Source organism: Gorilla gorilla, chromosome 2, assembly GCF_029281585.2.
Source record: "Gorilla gorilla gorilla isolate KB3781 chromosome 2, NHGRI_mGorGor1-v2.1_pri, whole genome shotgun sequence".
NCBI lineage: Eukaryota > Metazoa > Chordata > Mammalia > Primates > Hominidae > Gorilla > Gorilla gorilla.
The window spans coordinates 48121750-48149028 of NC_086017.1; the positions used below are offsets into that span (position 1 = coordinate 48121750).

The window sequence follows — 27279 nt, forward strand, 5'->3', positions numbered from 1 at the left end:
TTGTTTTCCTATTCATTTATGATAGTTGATGCACTTTAAATACCTTGCTGTTGTATTCTATTTCAGACTTTGGGGTTAGTGCTTTTTTAGCAACTGGTGGTGATATTACCCGAAATAAAGTGAGAAAGACCTTTGTTGGCACCCCTTGTTGGATGGCACCTGAAGTTATGGAACAGGTACCGTGTCTTTTTTTCTGTTTTAAATGGGTTAGGGCTTTGTTTTGAAACTGAAAAAACTTAATAGTGTTTGCTTTTCTTTGGCATACCAGGTTAGCTTTGGGAAACGTCCCTGTTCCTTGGTTAGGATTTTAGTCCACCCTTGAAAACAAAACAACAAAAACTCTCTAGAACTTTGCAAAGGATATATGAAACTCAGGAATAATATAATTGAGGTTTGTTTTAATAATTTTATTAGTACAAATTATACCAAATTTTACTATAGATTTATTGGTTTAATGATTTCTAAATTATGTCCAGTTTTGTTTCCTAAGCCTCCATATAGTTATTTCTAGTTCTTAACAGATGCTTCACATAAATGCCTTATAGGTATATCAAACTCAGTATGCTGCGAACCGAATCCATTTTTACTCTGTTTTAATCACCTGTATTCACCCTGTTGGTGAGGGAAGGATTCCCACTGTAAAGTTATGGGAATGGCTGAACATACAACACCTGACACTGGACAGATGAGATTGACAGCTGTCTATTAGTCACATATACTCACAGCCTAGGGGAGGAGGATAACTGCATGCTGTGCAGGACCAGCAGAGTTGCACTGAGTAACAGAATGAACGAGAAGGGGCTTTGGAGACAGGCTTTGTAGTACCAGCAGATTGCGATGCCCCTTGGTTTCCTTGAGAAGATAAGATTGGCTGACAGGGAACCGAAATCTGCTTCTCAGGGGCAAGCAGGAACTGTACCTCGTCGTTTGATAAGGAGGATTGTTGGGCTAGGAGACATTATCTGCAAGAGCAGAGTGGGGAGGGGAACTTCTACTTAGGTCTCTAGAGGCCCTTCAGTTTTACCAGATGGCAGGGCAGCACATACTATTGATCCTTAATTTTAGGTCTTACACATTACACACTCCCCAAACCTATTTCTCCTATATTGCTTAGGATAGAAAATTAAAATTTATAACCATGTAATGTGCTGGTGACAGTGTATAAGTAGAGAAATTTGGCAACATATTCACTCTAAAAAGTTTAAAAGTATTCACAACCTTCATAACTTTTTCATTATAGAAATTAAGGTGATAATACCATAATACAGATCCTTTGGAAAACAAAAAAGCTACCCCACTACAAAACATTTTGTTTTGATTCTTTCTAGTATTTTACTGTTTGTAAAAGTTTCAGGACGTATGAGCAATTTTGTGTTTTTTTTCCTCATGTTTTATCACAAATGTTTTTTATATGTTCACATAGAATTAATAAATATTGCTTTTAATTGACTGTAATTTTAAAAATATACCATACTTAACAGTTTCTTCACTGTTGGTGAACATTCAGTTTGTGTCTTTATTTTTTGTATTACCAAATATATTTAGATTTTGCCTACTTTATTTTATTGGTTTAAAGCTTATGAACACTTTCATTGTTCTTGGTACACATTAGAGGTAGCTTTTTTGTTTGTTTATTTTTAGAGACAGAGTCTTGCTCTGTCTCCCAGTCTGGAGTGCAGTGGTGCCATCATGGCTTACTGCAGCCTTGAACTCCTGGGCTCAAGCTAGCCTCCCGAGCAGCTGGACTGTAGGCATACGTCACCACTCCTAGCTAATTAAAACAATTTTTTTTTGTGGAGATGGGATCTCACCATGTTGCCCAGGCTGGTCTTGAACTCCTGGCCTCAAGCCCACCTTATCCTCCCACCTCAGCCTCTCAAACTGTTGGGATTACAGGCAAGAGCCACCGTGCCCCACCTCAGAAGCTAACTTTTCTTTTTTTTTTGAGGCGGAGTTTCACTCTTGTTGCCCAGGCTGGAGTGCAATGGCATGATCTCAGTTCACCGCAGCCTCTACCTCCTGGGTTCAAGCGATTCTCCTGCCTCAGCCTTCCGAATAGCTGAGATTACGGGCACGCACAACCGTGCCCGGCTAATTTTGTTTTTTTTTTTTTTTTTTTTTTTTTTTAGTAGCGATGGAGTTTCTCCATGTTGGTCAGGCCGGTCTTGAACTCCCAACCTCAGGTGATTCGCCTGCCTCAGCCTCCCAAAGTGCTGGGATTACAGGTGTGAGCCTCCACCCTGGCCAGAAGCTAACTTTTAAAAGTCTTTTTATGCTGGTAAAAATAATCATGCAAATCTGTTTTGCAGGTCCGTGGTTATGATTTCAAAGCTGATATTTGGAGTTTTGGAATTACAGCAATTGAATTGGCCACAGGGGCGGCTCCTTATCATAAATATCCACCAATGAAGGTGAGGCTTGTATTCCAAATACTACCCCAGCTCAAGTCCCAATTCCTTTTCAGAGCCATTTGTCAGTCTTTTAATTTTTTTTTTATTGTGGTAAAATACACATAACATAAAATTGACCGTCATCTTTAACCATTTTGAGTATATAGTTCAATGGTATTAAATGCATTCATCACGTTGTGCAGTTGTCACCACCATCTGTATCCAAACTCTTTTCATTTTAAAACTGGAACTCTATACCCATTAAATAGCAACTCTTGATTCCTATTCTTAGCCCCTTGGCAATCACTTTCTGTCTCTATGATTTTGACTACTCTCAATACCTCATATAAGTAGAATCACACAGTGTTTATCTTTGCATTGCTAGCGTAATGTCCCCAAGGTTCATCCATGTTGTAGCATGTTGAAGAATTTTCTTGCTTTTTAAGCCTGAATAATATCCATTGTGTGTGTGTGTTGAGAAGCTAACCATCTACAGCAGATTATTTATGTGAAATACACATAATAACTCTGGGTTTTAAACAACTGATTCAGATACGAACTTAAAGAAAATAAAATGTTTGTATGTTGGTCGGGGGGTGCCTGTATTGAAAAATCTTGACCACAATAATTAAACTTTACTGAGTCATCACAAGTTTATAGTATATTGAAAATTCTTGCAGGTTTTAATGCTGACACTGCAGAACGATCCTCCTTCTTTGGAAACTGGTGTTCAAGATAAAGAAATGCTGAAAAAATATGGAAAATCATTTAGAAAAATGATTTCATTGTGCCTTCAAAAAGATCCAGAAAAAAGGTAAAATATAATAAAAAGTCTACTTTTCTCTCTAATAAAACATTGTGAGAAGTCTAAGAATCACATACTCATATGTACAGGAAATTATTTTCAAAAGAACTAAATATAAACTTAAAAAAAGTATACAGAGACCATTATACTAGATTGGAAATGAATTGATTTCTGCCTTCTTTGTAGTACACAGTGTACCCTAAATAGTTCAGCTTTTTCCTTGTTAATTTCTTATAAAGTTGTACATTGTGAATTCTGTATTAATAAATGACAAGTTAGTGGAGAGGTTTGTTTTTAATTTGCATTTAAAATTTATAAATGAATGTCTTAATGCCATTTACAGTATTAATAAAGGAAAGACACATAGAAAATTTGTATTTAGTGTCTAATAATCATACTTATTTCCATGTTAGAAAGATATTTTAGTAAGTGGACCAAAAATTCAAATAGCTTCCTTATCAATATTCGACAGATTGAATGACAAGTGAGCAAATAAATAAGAACATCCGATATGTGTAACTTCATGAATTAAGCAGAATCGTAGAATGTTGGGGATCATTGAGTACAACCTTTTATTTTTGAGGTCACTTGATACTTAGTCATAGGAGTAGGACTTGAATCTCAAAATCCTGATTCCTAACTTAGGGCTCTGTTCCCTCTGAATCTTATTTGTCTGTTTCACATATATATTCCACTCAGCTTCTTAGCACTGAGTTCTTTAATTTTTGTTTCTCTAAAGATCATTAAAAGGGAAAGACTTTGATGTTCTTGATCACATCTCTAGTATATGTAATAGGGTTTCAGAATTTATTGTTGGAAATATTGGAAAGGGTAAGAAAAACAGGTAGCAAAATTTATACCTGTGTTTTTATAATTTTTTTTTTCTGTTTCTGAGTAAACAGTTAAAAAAGACAGGAAACACTTTTCTTTTATCAAATTAGTTGGTTAAAGGAACAAAATTATCTTGTTACAAATACCTAGAAATGCCAGATAAAATCTATCCAACTTAAAGATTCTCAGATGCCAGAAATAATGAGGAAGCCCTAAGTTAAAGAAGAAATATTGTGAACTAATCCCGTGGCTGTTTTCAGTGGGTCACTATTCATTCTGATAACCTACTGATTTGGATTTATAACTCCCATGTGAAGACTGGAAGTGAGCTCTTGGGTCCACCCAGTGGGGAGTTTGAACTGAGATTCTTCTTAAAGCTAAGAACTTCAGATGTCTGTATCCTTAGTAAAAGGATAGACAAGAATAAAAATTGTCATCACCAAGAGACAACAAAAACCTCTCCTGAATAATCAAGCCCTTCAACCTGGACATTCCACAGGTTTAGAGTCTATACTACCTATGTTATCCAGGAACCCACAGGATTAGAAAGTTAAAAAAGCTTCACCAAATCACTTTTTATTTTTGACGGAAGTAGTCACAGAGCTGCACTGGAAGAACACTTTCAAACTCTAGCTCCCATTGGATTCCTGAACATAATGCCCCACTGTAATAAGGTCACAATCCAAAATTAAGAAACACACAGTGAAACAATGCATTATGAACTAGTTAGCAGACACAAGCAGAAGGATTAGTGCTCCAGAAGATTTAGGTAATGCAGTGATAATCTGAAAAGATATAAAATTAAGTATATTGAAAATAATTAAAATTATAAGAGAAGAAATCAGACCCACAAGAGAAGACTGACTATGACAGAAGAACCAAATAGCAATGCCAGAAATGAAAAATACAGTGATTAATGTTTAAAACTTTCCATGAGTGTGAGCTGGACTTGTTGACTCACTTCTGATGAGTAGAGTATGAAAAAGGAAAAATAGCAACTTTACAATGCACCTTCTCTACCCAATGACCAAGGTTAACATCACTATTAATAATACATTGATAAGACTGATATGTACCTCTTGATATGGTGCAATGAGAAGGGCATATATATAACCTGTGAGGTATTCTTCCTCCAAATCCGTAACTTCGGTCTATAATGAGAAAACATCAGACAAACCCAAATCGAGGAATATGCAGCAAGATACCTGACCAGCACTCTTCAAAACTGTCAAGGAAGAGACTAAGAAACTGTCACAGATTGGAGGAAATTAAGAAGACGTGAAGACGGAAAGCAACAGAGTATCCTATACTAGATCCTGGGACAGAAAAAGGACATTAGTGGAAAAACTGGAGAAATGGAATGAAGTCTGTAGTTTAGTTAATAGTATTGTACCAGTGTTGATATTTTAGTTGATTTCTTTATTATTATACTGTGGTTATGTAAAAGGTTCACAATAGCAGAAGGTGGTGAATGGCATGTAGGAACTCTGTACTAGCTTTGCAGCTCTTCTGTAAGTCTAAAATTATTATAAAACTTTAAGAAAACTGGAAGCTATAGAAAATCTATTCCAGTTTGTAAACCAAAATTAAACTTTGTTTAGAACATTGCTAGGTTAAAATAACACGCACAATGGACTGGTTAAACAGAACAACCAATAAAACAAAAAAGAGATTATACTCATCAAGTACCAGGCACTGTGGTAAACACTTAACATATATTGTTTAATTCTCACAGTAATCCTTTGAGGATAGCACTGTTATTTTCTTTATTTTACAAATGAAGAAACTGAATCACAGAGAGGTTAAGTAACCTTCTCCAAAGTCACACAGCTAATAAATGGTGGAATCAGAATTCTGACCCATGCAATTGGACTAGAGTTAGCCCGTTTTAATCAGACTACACTATACTGAGGAAATTGCTCAGAATGTAGCACAGAAAGATCAAAGAGGGAATATGAAAGAAATATTAACATTTGGAGGGTAGACTGAGAAGGTTCAGTATGTTTGTGTGTATGCACATCCACACACACACACACACACACAAATGTACGTATACATATACATGAACTTACCAGGAAAGACTAGAGAGAATGTAGGAGAAGCGATATTCAAAGAAATAATGGCTGAGAATTTTCCAGAGTTGATGAAAGACCTATATTCTCTGAGTAAAGAACTATCCCCTCAGAATTCCAAGCAGTGTCCCCCTTCTTCCACTTGTACAAGTTGTTGTGAAACTACTGGACACGAAGCAAAGACAAACTCCTACAGGCAACCTCGGGGAACAGATTACCTACTGAGGATTAGCAGGTAGACTTGACAGCTACTTCCCCAATAACACAACAGTTGAGGCCAGCATTTAGTGAAATGCTCAGAGAAAATGCAGTCATGTGTCACTTAAAATGATGAGGATACATTCTGTGATATGTGTATTAGGCAGTTTTGTCATTGTGTGAACATCGTGGAGTGTACTTACACAAACTTTGATGATAACAGCCTACTGCATGCCTAGACTATTTAGTGTAGCCTGTTGCTCTGACTACTGTCAGATACACAGTATATTGTTGGCCAAAGCATTAAGAGGCTCATGACTGTGACTTTAACCCAGAGTTCTCCAGCTAGTCAGACTATCATTCAAGAATGAGCATGAAATTATTTTGCACACAGAAATTGAGTTTTCCAGTCACATTCTGTCACTTAAAGAACCCATAAGTTGTACTTTAGAAAGAAGGAAATGAAGTCAGAAGAAAGGAATGAATAATAAGAAGCAATGTTGAGCAATCACACTGTTGAGCATATTGAGAAGCAATTGTTGAGCATATGAAAAAATAAGAGTGATAATGTAGGATTTCAGTTTGCATAGCACTTTCACATTTATTCAGCTTTTTAATCTTTATAATAATCATCTGAGGTGCTGGTTCTTAAACTTGAATGCATATTGGAATTACCTGGGGAGTTTTAAACATTACTAAAGCCAATTAAAGATTCTGCTTTAATTGGTATGAGGTACAGCCTGGTCATTGGTTTTGTTTGTTTGTTCGTTTGTTTGTTTTTGAGACAGTCTTGCTTTGTCGCCCAGGCTGGAGTACAGTGGCACAATCTTGGCTCACTGCAACCTCCGCCTCATGGGTTCAAGCAATTCTCCTGCCTCAGCCTCCCAAGTAGCTGGGACTACAGGCACACGCCACCATGCCCTGCTAATTTTTGTGGTTTTTTTTTAGCAGAGATGGGGTGTCACCATATTGGCCAGGCTGGTCTTGAACTCCTGATATCATGATCCACCCACCTTGGCCTCCCAAAGTTCTGGGATTACAAGCGTGAGCCATGGTGCCCGCTGGTCATTGGGATTTTTACATTCTTCCCAGATAGTTTAATGCACAGCAGTGTTTAAGAACTACTGCTCTTAGGGGCTTGGCCAAGTAATACTGAACCTTAGAGAGGTTGTGATTTGCTCAGGATCAGGTAGGTGTGTGGCAAAATCAGGTCCAGTCTCTTAAATGTTAAATTCTTTATTCTGAATGATACTCTTTTAAAAGCTTGTAAAATTGACAGTCGTGTCTTTACTTAAAAGGAAATAAGACCATGAGGAAATGAGTTAAACACTGAGTTTTGTTAAATTTGGAGAATATACTTTTAGAATTTTCATTTTTAAAGGGAGATCATGAAATCTGTTTTTAAGGATCTGTGGTTACCTAAATTGAAGGCTGGCAGGCTACCATGTGGCAAGAAGTGGAGGTCTTGATTTGGTCCATTTCCTCTTTGTGTGTTTAAATATATTTTTGTGCCTTGCTAAAAATGTTAGATAGATGTTTTCTAGCTTACTTATTGGGAAATAATATTAAATATTAAATTAATATTATTAAATAGCAAATATATTAGACTCTATTAAGAAATCATGCTTCCAGAAAAAACATTTCACTAATGATTTTTTCAAAGAATCTACAATAATTATTATCAGAATATTTGTTTTGAGTTTTTTATTTTATTCAATGTCCTGTATCAAGTTTATTTTACTTTTGCTTTTTAGCAGTTTAAGGAAAGTAGAGTATACTGAGTTTTTATTTTGCTGTTGAAAAAAACTTTTTCTCATTTTTGATGATGGAATCTGACATTACACTTAAATTAATTATAAAAACTTTTCTTCCCTTCCTTCCTGGTTTTAGACCAACAGCAGCAGAACTATTAAGGCACAAATTTTTCCAGAAAGCAAAGGTAGGAAATTCCAGCTTTTGATTATGTGTGTTCATAGGATGCTCCTCAATTACTCAGATTATGTTCAGTGCTTAGAAGTTGGATAATTATGTTTGAAAAAATGATGGTAGATAAAATAGTTGCAGAAAGCACTATGTATACAGTCTTTGGTAATTAAGATAATTGCTTCAGAATTTAGTAAATCCGTTTTTAAATATTAGGTTAAACTGATCATAGGAACAATGATTATTAAATTTTGCCATTATAAATATAATTTGTGAAAAATACCGAACTCTGGTTTTAAGGTTTACTACTGAATTTGTAAACATCTCATTTCCCAAATATATCAGATAGTAGGATGTTACTGTAGTTGGAAATGTAGGACCATGATCTCAAAGAACATACAGTACAGCAAACTCTTCATAGACAGTGGTTCATACAGTGTACTACATCTTAATTTTCTGTCTCAATTTATGAAATTGTGGTAGTAACGTACTAAAGGAGCTTCAGAGTGAAAGAATGAAAGTTTTTCTCACACTTCATTACAGAACAGTTACTATATCACATTTTGATTATGGTGAACTTTTTCGTGGGTTTTTTTTGGTACCTTAAAAACTTATAAGAACAAAATACTTACTTTTCCTCTCCAGAATAAAGAATTTCTTCAAGAAAAAATACTGCAGAGAGCACCAACCATTTCTGAAAGAGCAAAAAAGGTAAATCAGAATTTAACTCAGTTTTCCTGAAGAATTTACTTTATTTTTGCATTTTGAAAACATGTTAAGTAATACATTGTTAATAGTATATGAGAATTACTGGTTTTCTTTCGATCCTTTCTAAAGCATTCTTTGATACATTCATTCAGCAAATATCTTTGGTCTACCGTATGCCTTGGTATTACTCTGCTATCTTTTAGGATGAAAAGGGATGCTAGACAGTAATTGGTAAATTAATTCTAAACTCTGTTTGATAACTGTTTCCAGCTACCAGAGTGAGTTGTGATTTTACATAGCATTTATAGCTTTGGGTATAAGTCACAGTACCCTCTTTGGAACTCCAAATTTTCTACTGCCTTTACAGAAAGACTGAAAGAAGTTTATTACGCATATGTAATTTCTAAGAAGTTTGGTCATGATGTGAGCATACAGAATGCTTTAATATCTCAGTTTGGGCAGAATATATTAATCTTCCTGTCCATGATACTTTTATGAACCTCTGTGAGAGCAGGGAGAAGAAAATCCTCCCTTTTCCTCACTCTTACTTCTCTGCTCAAGCAGACTTATCCAGTGTGAAGGAAAGGAGGCAGTTTGGGCTTCTGCTGATGATAGACTTGAAGAAGGTAAAGGTCTTACACCTTGTATAATATAGTGGTAGGCCTGTCCAAGAAGTTAGAAGCATTATGTCTAGCAGTGGCTTATTATCTTCCGTAGATCTCACTGCTTGGGAATTTTGATACATTCCAAGAATTTAACACAATGAAGAACCAGAAATGTATATTAAATACTTGGAAATGATATTCTTAATAAGCACTGGTAAAACAGTTAACTTGTCTCTATTTTAGAGATATATCTTTTTCAGTGGCTATAATGCATCGTTACATATCAGAATCACTTGGGGACTTAAAAAAAAAGAAAAGAAAGAAACATGGACAATGTCATCCCAAACCAATTAAAGTCATGTCTCTAGTGGATGAGACCTGGACGATTATTCTCATGGATAGCTACTAGGTTAAAAACTCACTTGGCTCATTCCTTCACTTTATGTCAAGTCTACTCAATTGGCCTTTCCTCAGAATAATATTCTCTGATTACTAAAACAGTACCCTCCCATGACTCTCTATCCCTTTACCCTACTTATCACCATCTGACATTTTACAGTCTTTCTTTACCATTAGAATAACAGCTTAATGAGAACAGGGACTTTTTTTCATTGCTGTATCTTCAGTGTGCCTAGAATAGTTCCTGACACACAGGATATTCTTAAATAATATGTATATATTTTTATGCTTATTAATAATATGTATAAAATTTCTATGCTTATTATTGTTTATAATAAATCCCATCTGAGATACATGTTGATTTATATCTGAAATCTGATTAATTTAAGAAGAGTAAGTTGGGTGCGGTGGCTCATGCCTGTAATCCCAGCACTTTGGGAAGCCAAGGCAGGTGGATCACTTGAGGCCAGGAGTTCAAGACCAGCCTGGCCAACATGGTGAAACCTCGTCTCTACTAAAAATACAAAACTTAGCCTGGCGTGGTAGTACATGTATGTAATTCCAGCTACTCGGAAGGCTGAGGCATGAGAATCATTTGAATGCAGAAGAGGGAGGTTGCAGTGAGCTGAGATTGTGCCACTGTACTCCAGCCTGGGCGACAGAGCAAGACTCTGTCTCAAAAAAAACAAAAGAAGAGCGAGCCTCAGACCGGGGATATGGCGACTCATGCTTGTAATCCCAGCACCTCTGGGAGGCTGAGGTGGGAGGATAGCTTGATCCCAGGAGTTCAAGGCCAGCCTGAGCAACATAGTGAGACCCCATATCTATAAAAAGAATTTAAAAATTAATGAGCTATGGTGGCATACACCTCTGGTCCCGGCTATTCAGGATGTTGAGGTGAGAGGATCGCTTGAGCCTGGGAAGTTGAAGGCACAGTCAACTGTGATCATACCACTGTACTTCAGCCTGGGTGAATACCTGCATATATTTCCACCCTCCTGCCAAAAATTACCTACTAAAAGAACTGTTAAGAGAATAAAAAGAGATCAAGCACGGTGGCTCACGCCTGTAATCCCAGCACTTTGGGAGGCTGAGGCGGATGGATTGCTTGAGCTCAGGAGTTCAAGACCAGCCTGGGCAACATGGCAGACCCTATCTCTACTAAAAATACAAAAATTAAAATTAGCCAGGCATGGTGGTGCGTGCCTGTGGTCCCAGCTACTCAGGAGGCTGAGGTGGGAGGATTGTTTGAGCCTGCAGGGCAGAGGTTGTAGTGAGCCAAGATCATGCCACTGCACTCCAGCCCGGGTGACAGAGCGAGACTGTGTCTCAAAACGAAAAGAAAAAAGAGAATAAAAAGAAAAGGCATAAACCTCTAGTGGACAAAAAAATGAGAGAAGTGAAAGCTGCAACCAAATTTTCAAAACTTTGATGCCCATAAATTAGTGGTAAAGGACTTGGCAAATTAGCGGACTATAACTGCTAAGCCAGTATTAAGAAAAGCTTGAAAGCTACCATATACAACAGAACCCTGAAAGGTAAGGGAATTAATAGTGCCAGGTACCTCCAGAAATGAGAGTGAAAGTAGGGCTAAAAACAGGAAGATTGGTTGACAATCTTAAGATAGAGTTAGACTCTGGTCCCTCCCCCACTCCATGCTGCACTCCAGGAGATGTCTGGAGGTTTATTCTGCAGAAGGATAAAAGAAATGGTCTCTGAACTGAAGGACACCAGGCACAGTTAAAGATGGGAATAACTTACTGAAAAGGGCATTTAAGTAATCGTTTACACATTGAATGTTAAGAATCTATCCATATCACTTCATTCAACTCCTGGAACATAAACATTAAGGCTTATTACCCCCTAGACAAGACGTTGAAAAATCCTTATTTGATCAATCTGACTAGCCTAAGAGGAAAAACAGAAGTACTGACATTGGAGGTGGGAAATGCTCACCCACATCACTCTGCAGTGAAGCAAACTCCACCCACTTAAAAGCTCAGTGTTTCCAATCAGTGCTTTAGTTCCTTGCTCTTAAATATGAGCATAGATCTAGGATCACAGGATACCTCAGGGAAACCTCTTAATGTGAAAAGTAGAGGTCAAAATAAACAGAAAAAAAGAGAAACTTACAGGAAACAGACTATATAGGAAGATAATTTAAATAAAATCATGACTGTCTTTAGAGATAAGAGTTTATATTTGCCAGGAGTGGTAGCCCACACCTGTAAATCCCAACACATTAGGAGGAGAAGTCAGGAGGATTGCTTGAGCTCAGGAGTTCTAGACCATCCTGGGTAACAAGGCAAGACCCAGACTCTACCAAAAAAAAATTTAGCTGGGCATGGTGGCATGTGCCTGTGGTTCCAGCTGCTCAGGAGGCTGAGACAGGAGGATCGCTTGAGCCCAGGAGGTAGAGGCTGCAGGGAGCTGTGTTCGCGCCACTGCTCTTCAGCCTGGGTGACAGAGGAAGACCCTGTCTCAAAAGAAAAAAAAAAAAGAGTTTACATTCACAAAAAGTGAACATGACACTGTTAAAGAAGCATTTGTGCCATGACAATTCAGTGAAGACTAAAGAATCATCATCTTCAAATGGCCTTGGTACAACTGAATATTCACATGCAGAAGAATGAAGTTGGGTCTTTTACTCTCATCCTACAAAAAATTAACTCAAAATGGATTGTTGACCTAAATATAAGAGCTAAAGTTATAATACTGTTGGAAGAAAATATAGCTATAAATCTTTGGGAATTTGAGCTAGGCAAAGCTTCCTTAGATATGACACCAAAAATACAAGCAATAAAAGGAAAAAGTAGGTAAATTGATTTTATCAAAAATTAAGACTTTTGTGCTTCAATAGACGCTGGCAAGAAAGTGAAAAGACAACCTACAGAATGGGAATAATTATTTGCAAATCATATATATGATAAGGGACTTGTATCTAGAATATATAAAGAACTTTTGCAACTCAATAATAAAAAGACAACACATTTTTAAAAATGGGCAAAGGATCTGAATAGAAACCTCTTGAAGATACATAAATGGCCAATAAACACATGAAAAGATACTCAGTATTATTAGCCATCAGAGAAATGCAAATCAAAATAACAAAGAGATACCACTTCACACCCACTAGGATGGCTATAATCAAAAAGACAGTAACAACTGTTGGTAAAGATGTGGAGAGATTGGAACACTTCTGCACTGGTGATGGGAATGTGAAATGGTGCAGCCACTTTGGAAAGCAGTCTGGCAGTTCCTCAGAAGCCTAAACAAAGTCACCATGTGACCCAGCAATTCTACTCCTAGGCACACGCCAGAGAATTGAAAACGTAAGTCCACACAAAAATGTGTACGCTGCTCATAGCAGCATTATTCATAATAACCAAAAAGTGTAAACAACCCACATGCTCATCAGCTGATGATTAGATTTATAAAATGTGGTATATTCATACAGTAGAATATTATTTGACAATAAAAAGGAATGAAGTACTGATACATGCTATAGCGTGGATGACCCTTTCAAACATTATGCTAGTTTAAAAAGCCCATCACAAAAGACCACATGTTGTGTGATTCAATTTATGTGAAATGTTGAAAATAGGCAAATGTAAAGAGACAGAAAGTAGATTAGTGGTAACTTAGGACTGGGGGTTTTGGAGAGAAATGGGCAGTTACTGCTAAAGAGTATGGCATGTCTTGTAGGGAGTGATAAAAATGTTCTAAATTTGATGGTAGTGATGGTTGCACAACTTTGAATATACTAAAAATCATTGAACTGTATACTTTGAGTGGTTCAGTTGTATGGTGTATGAATTATAAGGGAGCTTTTAGAGAACCAGGACCAGTACCAACAAAAAGCTTTTGGAAATTGAAAACATAGAAGAAATGAAAAATTCAATACAAAGGTTGAGGAAATTTCCCAGAAAAGAGTTCAAAAGGCCCAGATATAGATAACAAAAAAGCTGAGATTAGAGGACCATTTGAGAAGGTACAGCATTTGAGTAAAGAGAATTCCAGAAAAGGAGAACTGAGAAAAACAGAAGAAAGTAAATCATTGACAAAATAATTCAAGAAAAATGTCCAAAACTGGATGGTCATGAATTTCCAGATTGAAAGAGTCTTGAGTACTCAGCACAATTAATAAAAATAGACTAATGCTAACATACATTACCATGATAAGTCAGAATACTGGAGGCAAAAAGAAGAATCTGTAGTCTTCCAGGGAGGGGGGAAATGTCACAGACAGGATCAGGAGTCATGATGACCTCAGTAGCACTTCTGGAAGCCAAACAATGAGGCAGTTTTCTTCAAAGGTATGAAAGAAAATAATTACTGATGCAGCCTTTTCTTTTTTAACCAAACAATGAATGAAGTGTGAAGATGGAATCAAGATAAGTTCAGAAATGCATGACTTTAATACATGCTAATAGTGGAGATGGTGCTTAAACTAAAAACAGAAGTCATGTGATCCAGGACACACAATCCTCTGGCTGATGGTAGAATTTGATCTGAAATAGGAGACATGCTGTGAAACCAGTCTAGGATGGAACAGATCAGGAGGTTCTGGTGAGAGTCTTCTTCGAGAAGATGATACCGATAGAATACCCATTTGAATGGGGTAAAAGGAGATATAAACAGCTGAGAGAGAATAAATACTAACTACAGGGGAAATAGAAGTGGTAATGTATGATAAGGCTCAGCTCTGAATATGATATATATAATCATGTTATGTAAACATTGAATATTGATCTAACCAAAATTATAGTATATCTTGAGAAAAGAATAGAGATTTCATAACAGAGTTAAATTTTCATCTTCTATTGTGGGAAGTCCTACAGATAACTCCTAAAACCAAAAAATCAGTGAATAATGATAGGAACACATGTTCAAGAGATGAATGTCCAAAAAAGATTAGCTAAAATGAGTTGAAAGTGGTTTCCAGTGGAGATGAAGCTGAAGGTTAGGAGGCTGCTGTTTCTCTTAACAAAACATGCACAGCTCTAGTACTCTTGAAATCATATGCAAGTATAATTTTGACTTAACAAAGAAAAAATAACAGATTTTAAATCTTGGGTTTATTCATTTTGAGCACCCAAAACGTCTTTTTTTTTTTCCTTAAATGTCTCAGGACATTTAAAATCTTATGTGTGATTTTACATAAGAAGGATTTTGATGTTTGGGCTCGGAGTATAGAAGTACAGCGATTGTTACTAAAGACAGGTAATAGAGATTGTCAATAGAGAGCGGGTGATGGTTGGAGTATATGAATCTGTATGGGAACATTTATGGGGAAAATGGTTATCTACTTAATGGATTGAAGTGATAGAAGAGAGAAATATGGAGTTTTCTACTTAGTAAGCATGAAATATCACCATAACCCACTTCTCTTTCTAATGAGCAGGTTCGGAGAGTACCAGGTTCCAGTGGTCGTCTTCATAAGACAGAGGATGGAGGCTGGGAGTGGAGTGATGATGAATTTGATGAAGAAAGTGAGGAAGGGAAAGCAGCAATTTCACAACTCAGGGTAAATTTTATTAAACTGTGTACTTTAGCTAGAACTTTTTGTAGTTCTTGTTCAGCTTAACCAGCTAAAATATAAAGAATACAATTGTAACAGGATTTTCTTGAACAGCTTATTAATAATAGGAGCCCAGTTAATTCTGCATGGAAAGTTGGACTTAGATATCTGTTTGAATATGATAATATTTAGAGTATATAAAAATGACCCAAATCTACCAAATCTAGAGACGAAAGCTGCAAATGTCTGAGATGCAAAATACACTGGATAGGATTAATGGCCAATTAGACATTGCAGAAGAAAAGTTAGTGAACTTGAAGGCCCAGTGGAAGCTTTTCCCCTGAAGTCTGTTATCCTTCTACTAAGGAGGAATGGTGTATCTCTTATTCAGTTGGTATATCCTAGATATCTGTCGTGCGCACGTGTGTGTGTTTCCTAAAAACAGTGAAGACAAGAGTCTTCCTTTTGGTTCATTTTCATCACTCTTGCCTAAAAGCACTGCCTCAAGTTGTCAGGACTCATTCATTCCTAAGACTGGAAGTGCTTATAAGGAAATATAAATGTTTGAGGGTATTATACCTTTGACTGCTTAGGACTGTTTTTGTGGGATGAATAGTGAGTATACTGGTATATCGCTTCCTGCTTTTAGGATCTGCTTTGGTGAAAGCACTTATGACTCTCTTGATAAACACTGAATATTTGTTGACCTTGTTTATCTAATGAGGTCTTTGAGTCTAGTCCTTCTGCAGAGCTAAGTTTGTAAAGGCCTTGCCAATGGAAGTTGGCAAAAATCGATTAAGCTCTAAGCTTGGAAACACTGTTTAGAAGATAAATGCAAATATTCGTTTACATACAATTGTGAGTTTAATGTTTCTTTATAAATGTGAGACTATGGCATCCTTTCTTCCTTACTTTTTCATGTGACTCCTGTCTGAATTGATACTCTCATGTATTGTTATATTAAAGCTACCAGAGGAAGCTAAAGCTGCATGAATTTTGTAGTTCTACCTTCCTGTGAAAGGGATGATGATGCTATTTTTCTTCTGACTAACAAATATTTGGAGAGATACATTATAGCTTTTCAGTATCTAATTATTACTCTCTAGCTATCTATAGATAAATTTGGTAGTTCTGAAATAGTTATAGTAGCTTTCTTATAACCTAATACATTGGTATCTAAACAACACAGAAACTTACATACTTTGGCCACAGAATAAGTAGTTTTCTGTCCAGTATTTTTCATGTTATCTTTATAGCATTTTTGAGACCGTGAATTCTTTTTAAGAACATGAGTCTTTTAAAACTAAATTGAACTATGTTAAGAAAATAATATACCATGACCAAACGGGGTAGGGTGCAATGATGGTTCAGTATTAGGAAATCTCATAATATTGATAGATCTAAGGAGAAAAATCTTATTTTTATTTTCATAGATTCTGAAAAAGGCTTTGACAAAATTCTGCCCATATTCATAATGCTCTTATGTAGATCCAGATTTCCATCTTTATATTATTTTCCTTATGCCTGAAAAACTTTCCTTAATATTTTTTGTGTTGTAAGTCTTTTGGTGATGATTTTATGTCTGAAAATGTCTTTGTTTTGAGAATGTGTGTTTGTAGGGTATAGAATTCCAGGTTGACAGGCTTTTTTCTTTCAGCATTTTAAAGATGTTTCTTCACCATCTTCTTGCTTGCATCTTTCCACTGAGAAATTTTGTGACATTCTTATTCTTGTTCCTTTATAAGTAACATGTCTTTTTTCCCTGACTGCTTTTAAGATTTCCTCTTTACAAATGGTTTTGGAAAATTTGATTGTGATATGCCTAGGTATATTTTTCTTCATGTTTCTTGTGCTTGGGGTTTGTTGAGCTTCTTGGATCTGTGGGTTTATAGGTTTTTATCAAGTTTGGAAATTTTTCAGCCATTATATTTTCAAACATTTTTTTCTGTCCCCCAGTAACATATATATTATAGGCAGCTCGAAGTTGGCTCACAGCCCACTGTTTCTCTTAATTTTTTAAAAATTCTTTTTTTCTATTTTGTGTAGTTTTTATGCTAGCTTTCAAGTTTATTTATCTTCTGCAGTATCTAATCTTCTGCTAATCCCATCCAGTTCCTGTTTCATCTCAGGCATTGTAGTAGTCTAGAAGTTTAATTTTTTTCCCATCTTCTATGTCTCTACTTAACTTTTTGGAGATATGTAATACAGCTATGATAACTATTTTAACATCCTTCTCTTCTAATTCTAACATCCATGTCAATTCTGAATTGGTTTTGTTTGGTTAGTTATTCTCTTCGTTATGGCTTGAGGAGTATTTTCCTGCCTCTCCATATCTAGTAATCTGATTAGATGCCAAACATTGTAATTTTCACCTTATTGCTTGCTGACAATTTTGTATTTCTGTAAGTCTTCTTGAGCTTTGTTCGGGGATACATTAAAGTTAGTTGGAAATAGTTTAATGCTTTTAGATCTTGCTTTTATGATTTGTTAGTTGGGTCTGTAGTAGTGTTCAGCCTACAGCCATTTATTCCCCATTACTGAGACAAGACCTTTTTGAGAACACTACCCAATCACCTGTGAGTTATTAGTTTTTCCAGTCGGGCTGGTGGAAATAGGCACTGTTCCTGGCCCTGTGTGAGTGCTATGCACTCTTCCCTCTCATCGTTTTTGATGTTTTCCCCCCTATTCTCAGGCATTTCCTCACATGCATTTGTTGATAAGTATTCTGTCAAACATTCAAAAGTGACCATCTGCAGCTATCTAGGGTTCACTCTCTTTGTAGCTTTCTCCTTCCTTGTACTGTTTTATCAACTTAATCTGCCTTGGTCTCCCGGTCTCTTAGCTCTGTTTCCTCAACTCAGGCAGTTCCTTGGATTTCATCTAGGTTCCACCTCCCTGTGCCACAGCTTGGAAGCTTTCAAGGCAGTATGTAGGGACAAGGCCCACCACTTTTTTTCCCTGTCTTCCAGGAGTCACTGTTTTTCTTTGCCCAGTGCCCAATGTCTTGAAAATTTTTGCTTCATATATTTTGTCTTTTTTGCAGAGGTGGGGTTGTTTCAGGCAGAAAGATAAATCTGGTCCCTGTTTATTCATCATGGCCTGAAGTGGAAGTCTACAATTATATTTTAAGTGAATGTGTAACTGTACTGAAGGGGAGTATAAAAAGAAAGAATCCAAGTAACCTATGAATATAGTATTTGACTATGTGTTCTCAGGTGGAGTTGATGGGGGAAAGAGAAAACCTAAGACAAACCTTGAGCTCCTTTTATTAGGATTATTTTTCATAGTTGTATATGCAAAACAGTTCAGAAACTCTTGTAGGATTGAGGAAATGAGTAAATGTCTCAATGTTCTTGGGAGCTAGGATTCTCACTATAGAAGAAGATACACGCAGGTACGGAACAGGGCAAAGTGAGAAAGAATCCTGTGGCAGTGGGTTTGAATTGGAGGCATTGGTGTGAATTCAAGCTTTGTAAAGTATGTGTGTGAATGTGTGTGTGCGTGTATGTGTATACGTGTGTCTATACTTGCATATATTTCTCAGCTTTGTCCACTGAATGGCCTGAAAGCAAAGAAACCCCAATAATGACATGCCTTGTATCCAGATAATGGTCTCTAATACCATTCCCCACTAAAGGGAAGCAGAGCTCCTTTGAGAAATGGTTGATTCCAGGGCTTGGGCAGGGAAAATATAAGAGGAATCTTGAATATTATGTTCCTTTGCCAGAAGGAAAAGATACTTAAAAAAAAAAAAAAAAAACTCATAAGGACACAAGCGCCAGCTCAAAGTTACTCCTACTGGCAAAATCTGGGACAACTTAACCACCAAAATAAAGTGCAATAATTAATTATAAACAATTTAGAAAATAGCTATCTATGAGTCTATACCAATAACAAATACATATGTAAACAAATGGGGGAAAAGGAATGGTTCTTCATTGCAGTAGGCTACCAAGTGCTGACCAGTAAATATGGACGAGTGTTGGAGATGGAAAATCATCATTTTACAATCATCGTCGCAAGGATAGGATTAGGCAGGAATCATCAATGAAGCTAAATATAGGGGGAAGTTTTGATAAGCAGGATATTTTCAAGGTCTTAAAGTGTGCCCACACATATTATCTATTCACCACAAGGGAAAAAAATAAGGTTTTTTTATACTGGAGAAGTAGGAAAATTCCTTGACTAGGTGATTAAAATTAACATCACCAACGAGGGGCAGATGAACATGGGATACAGTAAGAAGGACACGTCAGTATGTAGAATTCCAAGTGGGAATTCATGTAAATATAATAATAAGGAAACATTAGATAAACCCCAAGTGAGGGACATATATTAAAATAAAGTATGTGGTGGGAGTGGAGGGACTGTATTCTCCAAAAATGTTGATGTTCCAGATTTTAAAAATCTAAGAAACATGAAAACTACCTGCAATACATGATCCTAGACTGCGTTTTATACTGGAGGAAAAACAAAAGGCTACAAAGGACATTAGTGTCGACATTTACGCTATAAATTAGATAAAAGTATTATATCATGTTAAATTTAATGAGAACTATAGTGTGAAGTTATATAAGAAAACATCTCATTCTTAGGAAATGTACACTCTGATTATTAAGTGGTAAACAGCCATGATATATGCAACTTATTCCCAAATGGTATAGGAAAAATACATTTAGAAAGAAAGAAAGAGAAAGTGAGCACCCAAATGATAAAGCAGATGAGGGGAAAAAAGGTTAATAATAAATGAATTGGGGTAAAGGGTATACTTACGTTCTTGTATTGTTATTCTAGCACCTTTTCTGTAAGTTTGAAATTATTTACAGAAGTTTTTTTTTCTTGTAGTCTGGATGAATTCATTATTTACAAAGTTGTATTTTTTTTTTTAAAAAAAAGGTTTTGGGTTGGCCACTTACTTGGTATGCTACATTAGCTATTACCTGAACTTTGATTACTCCTTAATGAAATGGTGATAAAAGTGTTAAAAAAAAAAACAACCCATCAATTGATCTTTGACATATTCTGACTAAGTCCATCATTGTCAGAATTTACCATAAATTGTTATTCGTTTAGAGGTAAGTTTTTTGGTAAACTACAGTGCCTGTATCCAGAATTACTGCTAACTTTTATTATTTACCAAATAAACAGCTTAAATTTTCATATGGCAGATTGTAATTGGTCATTTCCTAATAAATGCTGTTTACACCAGATATTTGAGACCTCACATCAAGTATCAGTTTATTTCCACTACCTTTATTTTTGCTAGTGGTCCATGCTTTATTTTTGGACCACCCATGTTTCTTTACATTACCAGATTCCCAAATATCCAACACCAAGAGTAAGGGTAGTAGACTCTTTACATGCAGCTTTCAGATCATTTTTGGCTCAAGAGTTTTCTCCATTAAAGCTTGTAAACAGAATTACTCTGCTTTGAGAATGTGTTGGATAATTAGCTTAAAAGTTTAGGTTTGGTCTGGGATCTTATATACATAATATGTTCACGATTAGTAGAAAGAATTTTACTTTGGAGAATGTGACAGTCCCATTATGTATGCTTATAAAGCTCACAATTTTAAAATACGGAATTTTAAAATTGATAAGTACATTGATGTATTTGTTACAGGCTACCTGGACAAAAAATACAATACTATCATGACAGTTATTTTTTCCAGAAAACTTTCAGTAGACTTACTGGTGAGTTAATATATGGATCAGAATTAAATGGAGTTGATTTGCATTTAACATCACTTGCAGTTTGAGACTGACTACAAGTAACCTGAGTTGTGAGTTAACAATCATCCTTTTTGTATTTCTTTTAGTCTCCCCGAGTGAAAGAATCAATATCAAATTCTGAGGTAAGTAATTGTGATTATTGAATCCTTGTTAAAGTATATGTGCTTTTGTTTTGGTTTCAATTCGAAGCGCTTTTGTTTGTGCATATGTGTGCTTAAATGGGAATACAACTTTATACCAATCAAATTTTAAAAGTTGGCGTAAGGGCTCAGAATGTTCTTCCTTGCCTCTTTGATTTTGTGAATTTTTTATTTTTATTTTTGGCTTGGGCTGCTGGAAGTGAAAAGTTATTTATTTATTTATTTTTTTGAGACAGGGTCTTACTCTGTCACCCATGCTGGAGTGCAGTGGTGCGATCACGGCTCATTGCAGCCTTGACCTCCTGGGGCTCAAGTGATCCTTCCACCTCAGCCTCCTGGGTAGGTGGAACCACAGGCACACACCACCATGCCTAATTTTTGTATTTTTTTTAGAGATAGGGTCTCACCATGTTGCCCTGGCTGGTCTCAAGCTCCTGGGCTCAGGCAGTCTCCCTGCCTTGGCCTCCCAAAGTGCTGGAATTACAGGCATGTGCCAGTGTGCCCTGCTGAGAAGTAGTGTTTTTGCATTAATTTGTTTGCGAATTTGTCAAATGCCACCTGTCCTTTTTGAATTTTTTCTTTCAGCCTCAGCCTCTTCTCTTGTGAAATAAATTCTATTTTCCGTGGTTACTGTGTCAGTATGATAGGAAATCTTGTTAAACAGATTCTTATTGGGCTGGTTTTCCCTATTCTCATTACCGGAGGAAGACAGTCATTTCTGTGGTCTATTCTGTCATACAGTCTTACTTCCGGCAGCATCTTCATTCTGAGCTCAGTATTTGGTTTTAACACATCTCTTACTCTTAAACCAATTCTATTCTTGCCTCTTTGCTAAAAAGTAACCTTTGTTTTTTCATTTATTTTGTATATAAAGTACATTTGTGTATGTGATTATGTACATTTGTTTACATAGAACTGTATTAAGAGTAAAAACAAATACTGTTCCTTCACATATTAACAGGCCGATCGATATCTGTTAACTTGTATTAGAACTGTTGTTCACTTATATGTGTGGCTCATCTTCTTGGTAAGGGAATTGCGTTTTCCTGCCCCTTGAAATTACATATGCCATGTCAGTTACTCTGGCCAGTGACATGTTAGCAGAAGTGAGAACCACTCATGCTTCCCCTTGTCTCCTTACTCCTGCTACCATGACCTGCATTCCTGAGTGAGGATGATACCGAGCTTGTTAGCCCCCGCTGGCGAGAGATAGACTTGAAGTGTGTCCAAGAAACAACTGTTGTTTTAATCCACTGACACTTCAGGATTATTTGTTACTTCTAATTTAACCTATGTTGACTAATACTTGATTTCTCAGAAATTGAATGAGAGGCTATTTTACAGATTATCTAGTTTTTATTTTTAGTCTTCTTGTTCCTTTGCCTAAATATCATCTCCACATGAACTCTTGCATACTCATATTCTCATGCTCATTACTTTGTTTTTAAATTTGCGATAAAATTCACATAATGTAAAATTTACCATCCTAATTATTTTCAAGTATATAGTCCAGTGGTATTAAGTATATTCACACTGTAGTACAACCATCACTACCATCCATCTTCAGAACTATTTTATCTTCCCAAACTAAAACTCTGGCTACTAAACAGTAGCTGCATTCTCCCCAGTCGCTGGCAACCACCATTCTATTTTCTGTCTATGAATTTGCCTACTCTAGGTACCTCATATAAGTGGAATTATACAGTATTTGTCATTTTGTGACCGGCCTATTTCACTTAGCACAATGTTCTCAGGTTCGTCAGTGTTGTAGCATATGTCAGAATGTCCTTACTTTTTAATGGTCAGTAATATTCCTCTCTCTGTGTGTGTGTGTGTGTGTGTGTGTGTGTGTGTGTGTGTGTGTGTGTGTGCACGTACCACATTTTATTCATCTGTCAGTGGACACTTGGTTTGCTTCTACCTTTTAGCTGTGGTCAATTATGCCATTGTCAACATAGGTGTACAAGTATCTCTTTGAGACCCTGCTTTCAATTCTTTGGGGTGTATACCTAGAAGTGGAATTGCTGGGTATATGGTACTTCTATTTGTAATTTTTTGAGGGACGATCATACTGTTTTCCATAGAGGCTGCACCATTTTACGTGCTCATCAACAAGGGTTCCAATTTCTGTGCATCCTCTCACTACTTTTAAAAATATATCCTTTCCATCTTTACTATAGATAAATGTAAGTACATACAGTTTGGAAGCTAATAGTCTTTTGAAATAGTATTAATAATTAACATTTTCAAAAATACTCTTAAAGGCCTACTTTTCTGTAAAAATCTAGAACCAATGAGTAATTTATGACTTCTTATGTATGAAGTTAAATGAACACAAAATTTTATTCCTTGTCTCCTTGATTTTGCTTATGTAATATCACCTATTCAGCCTCTACTATTACTCTTTGAATTTTTTTCTCTTTCAACTTTACATTTTGGCTATTGCATCGTTTTTTCCCCCCCCAGTAACTGCATAATTTTGAATATGTTTAACTTGTTTTTATACTCAGTATCAGTCATTTCCCCCAAACTACATAATTAAAATTTACGAACTATTTCAGACATACAAAATAACATATATAAAATATCTTTTTTTAGTTTTAAAGCATCACATTCACTTTTAAAATGCATTTCAGATATGTTAAGGAATTATTGGTTGATTGTCTTTGTAAGAAATACAAAATTCTCATGCATGGAAAAATATAGCTTCTGTAATTTTGTATTACATACTTAAATCTGTATTTTGGAGGTGCTGTTTTGCTGGGCAAAGGAATGGAATAGATTTTGTTAAAGATAAATATAATGCAAAGTGAAAGAAGACAGACACAAAAGACTATATATTATATGATTCCATTTATATGAAATATCCAGAAAAGCAAATTTATAGAAATTAGGATCAGTTGTTGCCTATGGCTGGGTGTGGAAGCAGGAACTAACTGTAGGCATGAGAGGACTTTTTGGGGGTGATGGAAGTGTTCTAAAACGATTGTGGTGATGGTTGCACAATTCTATATATGGTACAAAAATCGCCAAATTGTACAGTTACAGTGGGTAAATGTAGAGAAATATAAATTATATCTCACAGAGTTGTTAAAAGTTTAAAAGCCTAGAAATATTTGACTTCCATTTGGAATAGATATATTCGGAGTAGACACAAAACCTGTACACTACCCAAAAACTACTTTGAAAATATCACCCTGAAAGGCTGAACTTGCTGTCAGCAGACCTGCCTCCCTTTCCACACAACTTAAGCAACACTGTGTGTGTGTTTTTGTTACAGCTCTTTCCAACAACTGATCCTGTGGGTACTTTGCTCCAAGTTCCAGAACAGATCTCTGCTCATCTACCTCAGCCAGCTGGGCAGATTCCTACACAGCCAACTCAAGTCTCTCTCCCACCCACCGCAGAGCCAGCAAAAACAGCTCAGGTAAAGCCGGAGATGTGCTTTCATGGTCGCTCCTTTGGATAGATGAAAAGAGCAGATATTAACGTGGAATACAACCTAATGTAATCAGGTTAATGTCTTGGTAGATTTTGAAACAAGTTAGAAATTCTGTCTTCACATTTTTAAGCATGTACAGGTAAGAGAATTTTACAAGGATCACATGCAGGTTTTTAAGCAACAGAGTAAGTTAATGATGGAAATATTTCAAACATCAAAAATTTTGGGCTAATTTCTTGTCAGCTTTGTATTAGATAATTACATTTAACTTAAGAATGCAGCTCATGAAGTTCAACAGAGGCTAGGAGAATCGATGGCTGTACTATTTTTGTTGTTGTTGTTCACTCAGGCTTATACTTTTTATTAATACTCTTTGTTTTCTGTGGTTTTTCTCTATTATTCTTTTTAAGTTATTTGTCAATTTTGTGAGGGTTGGTTTGTTAAGTCCGGGTATTATAATCTGTAAACTCATTTATCCAGGTGCACACAAACTTTATTAAATCATACTTCATTGAGAGCAGCCAAGTGAATGAAGGCCCCGCAGTGGGCTGCTACGTGCTGTGTAACTCCTTCTCTCCCTTCAATAAACCTCAGACACTGCATACAACATGTGGCCCTATGGTACATGGTTAAAGTAAGACTTTCAGCATCCATTTATTAAATATTAGAAGTTCCATTTTCTTGTCTAACGTTTTAGATGAAAAGAAATATAAATTAAAGGTCTGATTTTTTTTTCTTTTGCACCCCAGTAGATCATCTCGTGTTCTGCCTTTGGAGATCACTGCTTTGAGCATTTCCAATTAGTCATGGCACTTACTTCATTTAACTTTGCATCCCTCAAGCTTTCCATTTCTGCTTGGCATATGGGAAAAGATACAGTTGTCTTAGGAAAACTGATGGAAAAATTAGATTCATTTTATAAACAACTTAAATCGAATGTATGTCCTCCCATAAGCAAGCGATAGCTGTACAATTTTCAGAGAGGATTAGTTTAGCCATAAAAAGACTGGAACCTATATTATGGGTTGGATGGATTTCTGAAGGGCAGCTGGTTCAGGCTCTACCTTTTGTATTGCCATATGGTGCACTGGCAGATTTTTTAAAAATGAGAAACCTAGCTTTGTGTTTTTCAGTCTTGTAGAGGGGAACAGGGATCTCAGAAATATAAAATGTAAATGTGGCTATATGTGAAATTTCATCTGGGCTTGAGAGTTGTCTTTCTCATTGTGTTGGACTTAAACTGACATTCAGCTTTTGTTGCTGCCTTGGAGTGCATGTCCTCCTCCAGCAGGGAATGTCCTGGGGATTAGTATGACCTCAGCTGGAGATGAAGAAAATTGCTGCCAAGTAGATGATTCCTCTGCCAGTGACCATTAGTCACCTCCCCACTTAATGTTTCAGGCAATGACTGTATACCTTTTCAATGCTTTTTAGGCTTTGTCTTCAGGATCAGGTTCACAAGAAACCAAGATCCCAATCAGTCTAGTACTAAGATTAAGGTAAGTAGACATTTTTTGTTTGTTTTGTTTTGTTTTTTTCTGAATATTCTGCATGTGCTGTAATAGTATGTGCCTGAGAGTAACTGGATAGGATTGTATGTCCTCCAGCATCAAGCTCTGTTTGCTTGGTGGTGTATTATTTTTCCCCAGAAATAATAGCAGCAGTGTGAGGACCTGCATGTTAGCAGGTGTTGTGACTAACTGATGCACATGTTCTCTCAGTTGTTTCTATGCTAATTGGTGATGAGTTTGTGTATTTGCAGTGTAGCTAGTTTGGGTTAGGAGGTGTAGCCTGTAATTGAGGAACAGTTTTTAGGGGAGCAGCACTAACTGGCTTATCTGAAGATCAGTCTTATAATTGTGACGAGGTAAACTCTGAGATCAACTAACCCAAGAGGGGAGCACTTTTTGATTGTGATAGATCAAATAAAGGCCTTGTTTTTAGAAGGTTAAAAGGAAACTTCTAAATGTTTTTGTAGTCTGTTTCTGTTTTGCAGCAAGTACCCTAAATTGGTGGTTCTTGGTGGGAACATATAGAGAGGTCCTGACAGATTGCTCAGCAGGAAGTGCCATAGGTAGCAGTCTGTTCATTTTAACTCCCTGCCCCCCCCACCCCCACCCCCCAGGGACTAGTAGCTGGATTCAAATTCCAGAGCTTTCTTGTCAGAATCACTATGGCTGTTGTATTGCTCTAGTTAGGTCTCTTTCTACTCATAAATGCATTTGAAAAAAAATTAGTATTAAAGTATCGCTTGAGGCAACTCAGGCCTTTTAAAACTATTACTAACATTTTAAAAAAGAGTTCCACTGAATTACCATTAACTCATTCCCCTTGCACATATAAATTCCTAGTCATCTTTCTGTAAGGTCCTAATTGGAGACAGAGGCAGCAAGAGCTATTTAAGAGAATGTGGTAAGGAGAATCTCATTGCTCCTTGCCACTAGGAGCAATGCATTTATGCCATAAATGTGAAAAGCATATTTGGTTACCTTTCCTTTACAGAAGCCTACTT

General features: G+C 36.4%; 1 protein-coding gene across 1 annotated transcript in view; it reads left to right on the top strand.

Moving 5' to 3' along the window:
* The window catches only part of OXSR1 (oxidative stress responsive kinase 1), a 91947-nt gene that overhangs the window by 57928 nt on the left and 6740 nt on the right, over window positions 1-27279 (top strand). Inside the window, exons 6-14 of the mRNA XM_004033859.5 lie at window positions 67-176; window positions 2310-2411; window positions 3071-3204; window positions 8187-8235; window positions 8865-8930; window positions 15336-15458; window positions 21272-21307; window positions 24606-24752; window positions 26202-26266. Coding sequence (XP_004033907.2) covers window positions 67-176; window positions 2310-2411; window positions 3071-3204; window positions 8187-8235; window positions 8865-8930; window positions 15336-15458; window positions 21272-21307; window positions 24606-24752; window positions 26202-26266 — 832 coding nt within the window. The remainder of the gene's footprint in view (window positions 1-66; window positions 177-2309; window positions 2412-3070; window positions 3205-8186; window positions 8236-8864; window positions 8931-15335; window positions 15459-21271; window positions 21308-24605; window positions 24753-26201; window positions 26267-27279) is intronic.